Source organism: Triturus cristatus, chromosome 11 (genome assembly GCF_964204655.1).
Source record: "Triturus cristatus chromosome 11, aTriCri1.1, whole genome shotgun sequence".
NCBI lineage: Eukaryota > Metazoa > Chordata > Amphibia > Caudata > Salamandridae > Triturus > Triturus cristatus.
In genome coordinates this window covers 283,488,027-283,501,130 of record NC_140594.1, presented here as the reverse complement: position 1 = coordinate 283,501,130, position 13,104 = coordinate 283,488,027, and the positions used below count along the sequence as shown (strand labels likewise).

The following is a 13,104-nucleotide window of genomic DNA, read 5'->3' as shown; positions in this document are numbered from 1 at the left end:
CCCTAATTACCAATGACTCCTTCAATATTTCCAACTTGGATCCTCAAGGATGGTTATTATGGCAAAAAAGTTTGGATTCATGCCAACATCGTTTTCTGGGTCTGGCCCCAGGCTATACACAGGTTCAAGGTGGACCCCCGTTTTGAAACCTCCCATTCTGTTACTGCCTATTCAGTAGGCAAATTATGTCAAAACTGGCTTAAACATTCCACCTTAGCGTCAGTTAAACTTCATTTGTCCCAATTGACTATGTTGATTTGAATGATTTTGTTAAAGGCCCTGTAGGAAGCAGGTCCAAAAGATGGTTATACGCTATTTACAACGAAATTTGGAAATGATCTCAAATTAAAGCTGCTTCTAGATTGAGGGCTATTGATCAAGCTAATTTGGAAAAAGTGCTTGCTGTCATTGATAATAGCATTAATACTCTTTCTTCCAGAATTTACACATTAGATCATATTGTTTCATCTGTTGTGGATATTGTACAGGATGACGTGTCTGCTTTATACCATGGTCAAAATCAATTGCGTTCTATAATGCAGTTTGCATGGACTTTACAAACATTGAAGTCTGGGAAAGTTCCCTGGGACCACATGAATACCTCATCTTTGTTTTTACGGTTTAATCTGACTGATAAACAACAGTTCATGTCCATAAAGGATGTGAAATTCGCTTTTGCACATTGAAAAATTAGAACCTTTACCATTTTCTGTGGCCGAATCTAACTCGGCTTTATGGCTCATTCATGGGTTAATAACACTACATTTTCCCTTGTTTAAGTTCAGTTCATGTATGAAACACTATGCCTTAGGCAGATATGAACCATTAGGTAGCGCTTTTCTCCATGAAGTTTGGTCACTCCAATTCACATACAGGTGCCTGAGAGAAGGAAAATAAGTTTATTTAAAGGGAGAGGAGTGCACTTCTACACCTGATCACTCACTAGTGTGCAAGAACATACAATTGCACGGCGCGTGCAACATCCAAGCCCCGAATTTAGCTAGCATTATAAAGGGAAATCCAGTGCCAGCTATTTCACCCACTTTTACATTATTAGCTAACGGTAGTTATTTGCTTTTAAATAATGAAGCGTGTTGCGGGATGCTAGCAGGGATTCCGTACATTGTAACGGTCTCCCAACGTGTAGTTTGCTGTGAGAATGTGCTCTTCCCGCCCCCACATGGGAGACTCGATATATCCATCTGGCCTTCCCTACCGATCTTGAAAGCAGAGTTCAACAAGATAAGCAGAATAAGGGCTCTATTGTCCCAAAAAGAAGTCGCCCTAACTTCTTCTCGTGAAACATTTGTCCTTCACGTAGCTAACATTCGCACTGAGGTGCATGCGCTTTTGAATACTGATCTCCCACTTCATTTCGGCGCTCTAACTCACACTATGCCTCGTCAACAACTGGCTTGGCTAATTTTTTCAAAATTGTGGGCTCCGGTCTTGTGACCTCGTTCCAAACAATATTTGGTGTGATACCGGCATTTTTTCCAGCATCTTCGGCGGGTTACCATTAATTCTCGCCTTGGCTGCCGGTGTGCTGCTGTTGATTTGTTTGCTCCGAAATGGCTGCACAATCTGTGTCTCAAGACAGCCTACCCCGGCTGTTCCAGTTTCGCAACCGGATGCTTGAATACTATGGAACACTACCTCTGGCCACTTTGAGTGTAGCCTATGGATCATCCTTCCGGTTCTCATACTTTACTTGCGTGCAACCTGTTTTCCATTGCCTGGATTGTTCCTTTGAATGGGCTTTGGATTTGTGCCTCTTCAATACGGTGTCTCCTGCCCCGGATTATGATCGACTGATTAGTCCCTTAGTGGCTCATGAGTTGGACTGTTCTGGTATCGGGATTATGGCCTACGCATGGCGTTCTAGGGAATTGGGATATATGTGCAGCAGCACATGACTTCCTGGCACGAAGTTACCTCGAAGAACACGCAAGTTGTCCTCTTATAGTGCTAGAGGCTTCGGCTATCGAAGAACATGTATGTTCATTTACTTAATTAGCTTGGATGGATGAATCCGTTACTGACGATAATAATGACTTCCTCTTGGAAGCTGTTGTAACATACTGTGCGCTAATGGATTAAATTGGCTCTTTATATTTATTTTTTTTATTTTATGTGGTTTGTAGAGCGCGCAGCTACCCCCGAAGGGGTGTCCCGGCGCTAAAATCCAGAGTTACCAAGGGAAAGGGAGAGTCCATCTTCAAAGCATACAATTTTTTCTCTCATTTTTCAATAATGGATGTTGTATCGCCCCTTTGTGGTCTGTTTTATTTTTTACCTCACAACTTCGAACTTATAACTTCCAATTATCCAGCTTGGCAAAATATGAACTTGGTTCTGACTCACTCGAACTCCGCGTTCCTAAATTGCTTTCCTATTTTGTTCGTGGTCCGATCAAGGGAGGGTGTAGTGAAGAACAGGGTGCTGCTTGCACACATTGCTATGTTAGCATAAGCGTATTAGAAGTTTAAACGCCATTTTGCCACTTGGCCGCTTTTGCACACGACACTACGTGTATCTGTTATTGTAAGTTAAACTGCTTGCTTTTCTTCACATGAGAACGGTCTGTTTTTTACATCCCTAGACTTACACCGCGACCTTAGTCTGTACACTGTGTGCAGAAGTCTTCAATGTCATAATAACAATGTATGCTGTTGCTTCAGGTTAATCGGCCCACGCTCTAGAAACAACATGCACACAGCTGCAAATATCTAAAACTCGGGTGCTTTTAATATTGCATGGCATGCATGATGCTGGCACTTGGAGAAAACCTTTCCATCTACAGAGAGCTTTGCTGATCCTGTGATGTGATTCACCTTAGCTGATCTTGGAGGTATGGGTTTCCCCGTTCAAATGATTAATCAGGAACAACTCTGCCAATTAGTAAGACTTTATATAGAATAAAGTGAAAATAAATGCCTCACCACTGAAATTATTTGTCAAGGGTTAAAGAGGACTGTATAATGCTAGAGGTGGGTCTGACAAGTAAGTTGAGTGTGGTATCTAACTACCAGGTAGAAAACATCTAATAAGAAAATAATACAGAGAGAGGCCCAATTAGACGGGTGCCAATCCCTTCAGATTTTAATTGCTGTGTTAAAAAGGAAATAGATAAAAGACACCCCTCCACCACATCACTTGGAAATGTGGCCTATTAATTGTCAGAACTCATCTCTGACAGTGCATTACTTCAGACAAAAATGATGTTTCTGTTGCTGAAAGAAGGGTGCAGATTCACGAAGGATGATATTGCTCAAAATAACCCTAAACATTTGGAAAAGCTATTAACTTGGTGCATTCACCATTTTCTTGCTACACCAGGAACCCACACACCACCACTTTCAAACTTCTCACATGAAGTGTATCCAGAGTTGTACGAACCTTGGGAGGCAGGTGTCTTTTCAGAAATCCTTGAAGTAAAGTATCTTCAAGGTACTGGTTTCCAAGATGTGGTTTCTCTTGAAAAAATGTCCCGATGTGTGTCCTGATAAAGGGTACCTTCAACTCTTCTGAAACAGCCATGTTCAGTGGCCCTAGTTCTTGAATGGGAGCCCACGAGGTCCCACTTCTTATCTGGCTCTCTAAACGCCAAGGCCTTCTGTTACTAGGCAAGACTTTCTTCGGTGACAAGTAATTGATAATACAAATCCTGAAAGAAAAGAAATCATGTAAAAGGTGCCCAATAATAATAATATAGTGTTCAGAGGTACTCTTTAACCCTCCTGTAGTGGTCAGTGAACTGGAGTCTAGATGCAGTACTGTGAGCAAGCCAAACAGACCAACAATTACTGTTTATAGGTTAAGACTCGGTACCTATAACACAAAGTTTTGTTGTTCTACATTAACAGTCCTACTAGATTTGTAGAAATTGTATAACATGGTGCCACCAATGTTTAAAATTATGGTACCTATTTAATGGGTCTCCTGAGTAGTTTGTGTATGCTTAAAGCACCTTTATTACCTCTATAAGAAGACATTCGTGGTAATAAGGGTTTCATCCTCCTTCAGCTTGATAGGAAGCACCTATTTATGTCTGTAGGTGACCAAGCTGGATTGTTTACAAGGATTTACCCCTATAGTGTTTCCCTTCCACTGAATTCTATTCATTAACAATGGCGCTTGCAGTTATTGCTCTTAATTGCAGACAAGTAGTAACTGCACAGTTAACTAGACATGGGCTCACCAATGGTGGTGGTGAAGTTACCTTCGTGGCTTTTTATTCCTGGGTAGATTTTCCAGCAGTTGATGCCCTAACACACATATTTCGCACATACACTGAGGCTGCAGCTCCGGCTGCATACAAGACTGTATGAATATTTAGAAATACCATAAACTTACCAGGAACATTAAAATTGGTAGTTCACGATGTTAGACTGGGCCTTCTCTGTAATGAGGGGGCAACCTAGCCAGTCTTAGCAGGCTATACACCTTATCCTAATGAACAGACATTACAGCAGCGTGAGACACTTGCACTTTTAAACTAATTGGCTATACTGTATCAACGTCTGATGCGGTATGTTCTGTATACAATCACTACTACCCCAGCAAGCGCTCCTCAAGCTGGACATGCTCGGGTAGCTAAGCCTGCAATTAGTCCTATTACAATACATGCCATCATGGGTAAAGTCACTACCAAACAGGAGGACATTCTGTTTTGGATTTCACAAAAACAAATCAGCTTGAGACAGTATTTCCCCATACGGGGCTCTTTTGATAAATGTAGAATTCTCACAATGTGTCTTCCACTTGGCATGGTTCCTCCCATTGAGAAGTGTAACATGTGGGGTACTGTTTTTTTTGCAGAAATCTATACCATCACCCACGGTACTTCGTCAATTGCTGTTTTACCTGAAGTCCTTAAACAGATTCAGGCAGAACATGGAGCAGTCCCTGCCAAAGATTTGGGGAGGAAACTCATTGGCAGGTCTGTCACAGTGTCCTCAATTATTTAAGTAATATTAGTAGGGAGGCAGTCTCTTTGGCGATTCACCAGTGGCTCACTGCAGTTCCACCAGCAGATAAGAGACATGAGCTTCCTAAAATTATTTCTGAAATCTATACATCTATAAGTTGAGACAGTTGGGTAACCATGCATAATAAACCGTCCCTTAAAGGCAATTCTGATGCTGAAATTACCAAGCAGACAGCAGTCGTCTAAAAATGCTGGGATAAAAACGAAACAAAAACACAAACTGGATCTCCATAACCAGTCTTATGAAAACGTTACAATTTACGTAGCAGTAATACACTTAAACAGCCTGATAGGTATCAATATTCTGATACACATCATTCTCATTCCTTTCAGGACTCCACGCTAAATGGTCAAAGAGAGGGGGGCGAGCCAACCGCACACAGCAGGAGTACGCAAAACAGTGGACGGACTCACAGATCTCTTCTGACTTCATCATAAAAAAGGAAGAGAAACTTGCACAATAAAAAGGACAATTTAAAAAGAAAAGTGGCCGGAAATTTCGCTAAATATACAACAAATACTCATTTTTCAGAAGATTGCTCGACAGCACAGCAGAAGTTACCATAGTTCACCAGACTCTTCAAGAGTTTCTGGTGGTGAGACCGACTAATGACTACATACACGTAGAAACTCCAGATCAGCTGCTAAGCCCTCCTAATAGACTATATGAGCTAGACTTACAGATTGAGGGTGACAGACTGCGTACTATTAAAGTATGATTCAGGCAGAATTTAACGAATGCATACAACATTCTCCAAGCTGAGGCATATTGGCCACCTGAGTTTGTAAGAAAAGCCCCAAAAATGAGAGGATGTAATCATGCCTTCTTTTTCTGTTATTGTTCCCAAGGAATGCTATACTGTGCTTAAACCAGATCATTCCTATCGTTTATCTTGGACTACAGACAATTAAACAGTCACACACGTACTTCTGCAGTACAACATTCTCACAACTCAGGCTTGATAAACAACATTCTTCCTGTAAAATACAAAACAACATTGGACATTTCCAATGTTTTTTCCCTGTCAAAATATAGCGCCAGAAAGCTGCGACTTGGTGGCTTTCACAGTGCCCGGGGCCCAGAGAAGGTATATAAACAGTCCAGGTCTGTTTGCTGCCCATGTAACTTAATTTTTGCAAGAAATTCACCCAGAAGCGTTATCATATGCTGATGACATTAACCTCCCAGATGATGATCTAAACACACATTTGGCCAGAGTGGATCACATAATTCTGGGATTTGCTGAACATGGATATATTACATTTTCCAAAATCTAAAATTGCCTTTCTCCGTGTCCTGTTTCTGAGATACAAATTATCAAATGGAGTCAAAAGCCTAGCACCACATTTCCTAGAGAAATGTGCTCTCTTACAGTCACCCAATACCATGAAAAGCTTCGATCACTTTTGGGTTTTTAACTTTGGGTAGAACATACATACTAAACTATGCACAATGGGTTAAACCGTTGTATGACTTAATTCATCATGATTTTTCTAATAAGCATTGGACTGATGAACACTTCTGTTCTCAGTAACTTGCAGACAGACATGCTTGAGTCTATACACTTACATACTCGTGTTAACACCACCAACTTAGTAATCTGCACAGTTGCGGGTTCCACTGGTTTCACAAGTTTTATTAAATAAATGTAAAACAGTGCTAATTGCATATAAATCACACTTTTATATTCTAATGCTGAAATGTGTTTTGAACCCACTGGAAAAAAATGTGACTGCTATTCAGACTACGATTCTAAAGGAATATCCATGGGCTCAGAAGAAACATATAAATGTGGTATCTCCTATTCCAGCCTTAGAGACTATCACCAAAGCTAGCTAACCTCATGTGAAAGTCTTAAATTCAAGATGGATCCAGTGGACCACTTCCTAAACAACTACTGATGTAGAGAATATTTTTGACCCTACTTTACAAACACAGGAATACCTCCAGTACAAGCAAGAATACCCAGCGTCTAGTGACATTTTGCCTCTAGATCGGTATGATTTTATAATCTATACTGATGGATCACCCCAGCCCCCGGTTGGTACAATGTACAAATACTCAGCAACATGTATAGGGTGAAGGGCGTCATGAAAGATGATGTCTTTCAGGCACAAAAACGTATTTAGAAACTTCAGGTGACAGTACCGCTCGGCTGGCTGAATCTAAAGCTTTGGTTATGGCTTTGCAGAATACAGATCCTGAATTCCCCACACTTATAGTGTGCGATTCCTATTTCTATGTCCAGACCTTTAATGATAATTTATCTTATTGGCACTTGAAAGGATTCACTGATTCTAAAGGAAAGGCTATCAAGCATAAGTTGCTTTGGGGAAAGGAGGAGGCATATAAGGATGCTTTGACACGGCACGTTAATCATACATGGAGTCATTAGCGTGTTGGTATTAGTGTTGCAGTCAATTGGCTGATGAAGCTGCCAAGGAAGCTGTTCAATCAGTTTTGGGAGCTGCGATTACTAGTTCACATATGAGAATAGATGAAGACATACTGGATGTGGTCACTGCTTCGCTAGTGGCGAGCCCCTATCTAAAGGCTATTCAGAAAAATACTCCTATCTATTGAGTCCTCCAAATATCCTCTTAGCCTGCATTCCTGGAGTGGATGATCAAGTGATACCCCTCCGGGATCACAGGTTAGATTAAATAATATATGCTCATGAGGGATTAGCGTCTGACCATGATAGTATGGCGACTACAGTTTCTTTACTACGGAAACACTACTGGCGGCACGGTCTTTATAAACAGACTAAAAACTTTGTCCTTGCCTGTGACATTTGTCAAATAATTAAAAGTTCCAGCATTCCACGCCCACCGCAGACAACTTTTTTTAGTTTCAAATAAGCCATTACAAACTCTCTGATTAGATCACTGCAGACCACTCCATTCGAATGCTGCCTTTAAATTTTAGTGGCTGGTGATTCTGGTTCTCGATTTCTATGGGTGTGGCCACAGTGATAAGCCGGAGCTCCAACTGTTATTAAAGATTTTTAACCCTTTACCGGCACACATGTAGTAACAGCATTCCACTCCAACCACGGCCCGCACTTTGCCTCTAGGGCATACTGGGATACTGGTGGGCACTCTGGGTGTTGCTGTGCATAATTCCGCCTCCTATCATCCTGAGGGACATTTGATAGTGGAACGGAAGAACCATGACTTAAAGAAGTCTTTTACAGCTACACGATTAGTTTCAGGTCGTAATTGGATCCATCACCTGTATGGAGTCCAGAGAGCATTAAATACTCTGCCTAGAAGGTCTTTGGGTGACTGGACTCCCTATAAAGTTCTCTTCGGGGTCCAGATATATGTTGCAGATCTTGATAACTCTGGCACAGTGGCTGGAGATGTTTCCTTTGACATCAATGAACATTTCGTTGTCTCACAGGCATTACAAGACTTCCGGGATGAGCACTCTAATGTGAAATCTAAACATTCTAACACTGACAAAGTGAAAGAGCAACCATCGGTCTCTGGCTGGATTCCAAATGCTGGGGGGTCGGGGTTTTGGTTCAAGAGAAGGTTGCAGATAAAAAAAAATTTAAAAAAGGTTTGGACCATCCTACCGATAAAGGAATGACCACATTGTTCACACATATTTATTCGTTCAATAGTATTGTTTCATCTGCATTTGATATCACACAGAATGACATATCTATGTTGCAACTTGGCCAAAGTCAGTTGAGATACATTTTGCTATTAACTTGGACATTACAAGTTTTAAAATCAAATTGAGTGCCGTTGAAATATTTAAACGCAATTGATTTGTTTTTGCCTTACACATAAGCAAGAAATTATGGCTATAAAAGACGTGACCTATACTATGCTTAATTAGCTAAAGTTGCATTTGTCCGTAGCCGAAAGTCCGTCAGCCACATGGCTCATGCACAGGCTCATTTAATTACCTATTTTTACTTTTCCTTTTTCTTCATGTCGAAGACATTTCCCTGTGATCAGATATGAGGAAATAGGTGAACATTTCTTACATGAGGCTTGGTTTCTTCCAATCAAATAAAGATGTTTCCACAAGGACAAAGAGGTCTTTGTTAGTCAGCATGAGTGTGGTACATCTTTGAGTCACTCCTTTGTTTGTATAGAGATAACACTCCATGGTATCTGTAGTTTATCCACGAGCAACCTTTCATGGTATTTGAAGGAGATCCTGTTTCTTTGATAAAGTCTGAATATATGTTTCTTTCAAATGGTAGCTACTTAATTTTAAATGATGAGAGTTGTTGCAGGATGAAACCAAGTGTCCCTTATGTAGTCACTGTTTCCAAGGCTGTGACTTGCTATATCAATGTCTTGTTTCCTCTCATGCATTCTGTGAGAGAAGTTACCTTTTCGTCGACTGTCCTTCTCTCCCAGATTAATTTTAATTGCTGAAACATACTGAAAGCTTTGTTTCTGAAAAAAGACAGTGCTTTAACATCTCCAAGAGAAACTTTTTATCTCCACGTAGCCTATTCCTCAGCGGGGGTACAATCATTGTTGCGCACTCAATTACAGCTGCTTTTCGGTAAACTGATACACCATATTTGTAAGGCTTCTAACACAGCTGGAATAGTGCACTTTTTAAAAGTGGGTTTGGTTTTCTTTCTGTGATTAAACAGTGCTTGGAGTTATTCCATCTTTTGTACATTCATTGTTTTCCAGTGTTTTTGGAGGTATTCTGCTTGTGCCATTTCTTCTGATTGTAATTTTGGTCATATTCTGTTGCTTGCCAATGGATGTCCAACAACAAGGCCTGATGGTAATGGAACTACCACTTGGGCAAGATATTTGTGTTTATTTTGAAGTGCAGCAGAACCCACTTGGGAGGAACATTTGGGGGACAACAAGTACCAGCATGCCGTGTGGCACCGCCCACTGGGGCAGGACTTGGGAAATGCTTATCAGGTGTGTCCACAAAAGCTGCTGCTGCTCTTTCTTCCCCTGCCTGTGAACAAGGACAGCAATGTCTGAAACGCGCAAGGCTTCAGAGACCTTGAATTGGTGTGTGTGATCCTGTTTGCACTGCGGTCTTCAAATAAAGGTGCTAATCCTCACGAGTGGCGCATCCACCGATGGGCAACCTTTTTTGAGATATATATATATATATAAAATCTCAACTAAATCCCCTCCAATATGAGCAAGATCAGGGGACATAGCGGGGCTTCAAAGTGACCTTCAAAGAAAGATTCAGGCATGACGTGTTTCAGCAACAGCCTTCCTCAGATGCCTTCATTATATATATATATATATATATATATATATATATATATATATATATATATATATATATATATATCAACAAACTCCTCGTAAGTCTCCTCGTCTCTTTGAGCAAAAAAAGGAGCGTAGACCACAGCAAATTGGCGGTAGAGTGCGTTTATTGTTCCTCCTTACAGCGATGTAGCAGCCATTACGCGTTTCAGCCCCGGAGGGCCTTGATAACATGACACGCTGGTCATTGGTCACATGCTTTTTAAAACATTTTTTTCTCATTGCTGTTTTTTATAATTTAAAGTGCAAGTGTGCTTCAAAGTGACAGTGCTTTATACCACATAAATAAAGTGACAACAAAGCATTAGCTTACTGACATTATCCCAAATATTGAAAGCACTCACAAAATACGATATCCATAGTGTGAATATCTTCTCAGGGGCAAGAAATATTAATTCAGTGCAAAATTCGCAATACAGTACAGTCAGGATAAATCCTTAGTGCAAATTACATGGAGTCAAACTGTGCAAACATTGCAAATTAAAAAACAAGTTGCCCACAAATAGTTACTTTACTTAAAATCATAGCATAAATGCCGTGTAAAGTAGCTAGTTAAAAACCCAACTTGGTGCGGTATTGGGAATCTAAGATGGATAGTAAAAATTGTAAAAGAGATGCAAATTAAACATACAGATTTCTAAAAGTATTTGTTAAAAGAACTGTATTATAACGCATAGACAATTTTTATTATGTGCAGTTGTTCTACGGGATTTGGTCTAAATTAATCGTCTATCTAGTGGTTGATTATGGATGGACGTAAACTTGTCAAAGTAATGCTGATCACCCAAATTAGAGTGTTAAGTGTTAAGTGCAAAGCAGCTATTTATTAAAAAAATAAATAAATAGAATGCTAAAAGAGTAGTAAGTTTAAAAACATGTCATGATAAAATAATAACCTTAATGGTTTTATTTATCTAGGATCAAGGAGAACAGCTGTCAAAACGGCCTGTTCATATGCTCATTTAAATGTTTGGGTGAGCAATGATTTTGGTATTCAGATTAAAAACAGGCCATTGTTGGAACTATAAAAATGTATGGAGGTCTTCAGTCATGTTAAGACCCCCTGGATGTTTACAATCTAGTTCCAAAATATATCTGGTTTCGAGTTTGCGTAGTGATTTTTCCCTGTCGCCACCTCTTCTAGAGATAGGGATTGCATCAATAATAAAAAAAGTTAAAAACTTTGGATCTGATTGATGCTTCTCCTTAAAGTGGCGAGCCACTGGGTAAGATTGATCAGCATGTTTAATTGCCCGAATATGTTGCAAGATTCTCTTGTGTCCCTGAAGTTTAGTGCTGCCCACATATCTTAGGCCGCATGGACACAGGAGAACATATATCACATGATCAGTTTTGCATGTGAGGGCTTTGTCAATCTTAATTGCCTGCGTCTTAAAGGGTGTGGTGTAAGATGTAGTGTTGACACCGTTTTGACATGCCTTGCAGGTTTTGCATTTGGTGAAGCCTAGTCTGCTGGAGAGCCAATTGGATGCTGGTTTGTCAACTGGGTTATTTTGAACCAAGATATCCTTCATTGAGGGTGCTTTGCTGTAAGTGATGGAAGGTTTCAAGGGCAACAGATGGCCTATTATTGGGTCATTAAATAAAATAGGCCAGTTCTTTTTAATAATCTGGTAGATTTCTTTTTCCTGATTACTGAAGCCCAGGATAATTCTGAAATCCTCTCTTAGGGGAGTAGTTTTAAGAGATAGGGGATCTGTTTCAGTAAGCTGTGATTTAGGTTGGAGCAATTGAGCCCTGGTTTGCTTCATGCTTTTCTGAATTGCTGTTTTGATGCATTTTTGGGAGTACCCCCTCTCTATGAACCTATCTTGACTTGCTTGTTGTGCTGCTGATAGGTCAGTTGGATTGCTGCAAATTCTACGCAACCTAATCATCTCACCGTAAGGGATACTTTGGATTAGGTGTTGGGGGTGGGCACTAGAAGCGTGTAGTAGGGAATTTCCCGCTGTTGGTTTCCTATGCATTTTGGTTACCAATAACCCATCATTGATATAAACTTCAACATCCAGAAAAATGACTGTCAGAACTTATTTCAGCCGTGAATTCAAGATTAAGATCATTCTTATTCAAAGACTTGATAAATTCTTCAGCTTCGGTTTTAGTACCATCCCACACAACAAAGAGATCATCTATATATCTCAGCCAGAGTTTTACATTGTTACGGAGAGTGGACTCATGTTGGCTCTTGAGGACCAGCTCCTTCCACCAGCCCATGTGTAAACAGGCATAGCTTGGGGAGAAGCTGGCCCCCATAGCCACTCCGCGAATTTGCTGGAACAAGGCACTCTGAAAGAGAAAAATATTGTTGTGCAAGCAAAATTCAATCATTTGAACCAGCATTTTATTGTGTTGTTCTTGTTCCGGGGGTCTTTTGTTGAGATAGAATTGAACAGCTCTTAACCCATCTTGATGATTGATGCTGGTATATAGTGATGTAATGTCCATCGTTATGAGTAGAAATTGTTTTTGCCAGACAAAGTCATTGATTTTTAGAAGAAAGTCACTAGTGTCTCTGAGGTAGGAGGGTAGACCTTGCACGAATTCCTGTAAGAAGTAGTCTATGTACTGGGATGTCTTTTCCATCAGGCTATTTCGAGCAGAAATTATGGGTCTTCCTGGAGGTCGAAATGGGTCTTTGTGTAGTTTAGGCAGAAAATAAATGACTGGTGTCGTGGGTGAATCATTTTTGAGGAATTTGTATTCGTCCACTGAAACGAGTCCTGCACTTTTCCATGAAAGGAGCTTTGTGTAGTATACATTGTATGTTGTTTTCAGACTTAGATTATCACTGCGACCATAGCATTTGC

General features: G+C 40.3%; 1 protein-coding gene across 1 annotated transcript in view; it reads right to left on the bottom strand.

The window, feature by feature from the left end:
- The window catches only part of LOC146784046 (acyl-CoA dehydrogenase family member 11-like), a 502,630-nt gene that overhangs the window by 462,862 nt on the left and 26,664 nt on the right, over positions 1–13,104 (bottom strand). Inside the window, exon 2 of the mRNA XM_085635447.1 lies at positions 3,400–3,667. Within this exon, the coding sequence (XP_085491573.1) occupies positions 3,400–3,667 (268 nt within the window). The remainder of the gene's footprint in view (positions 1–3,399; positions 3,668–13,104) is intronic.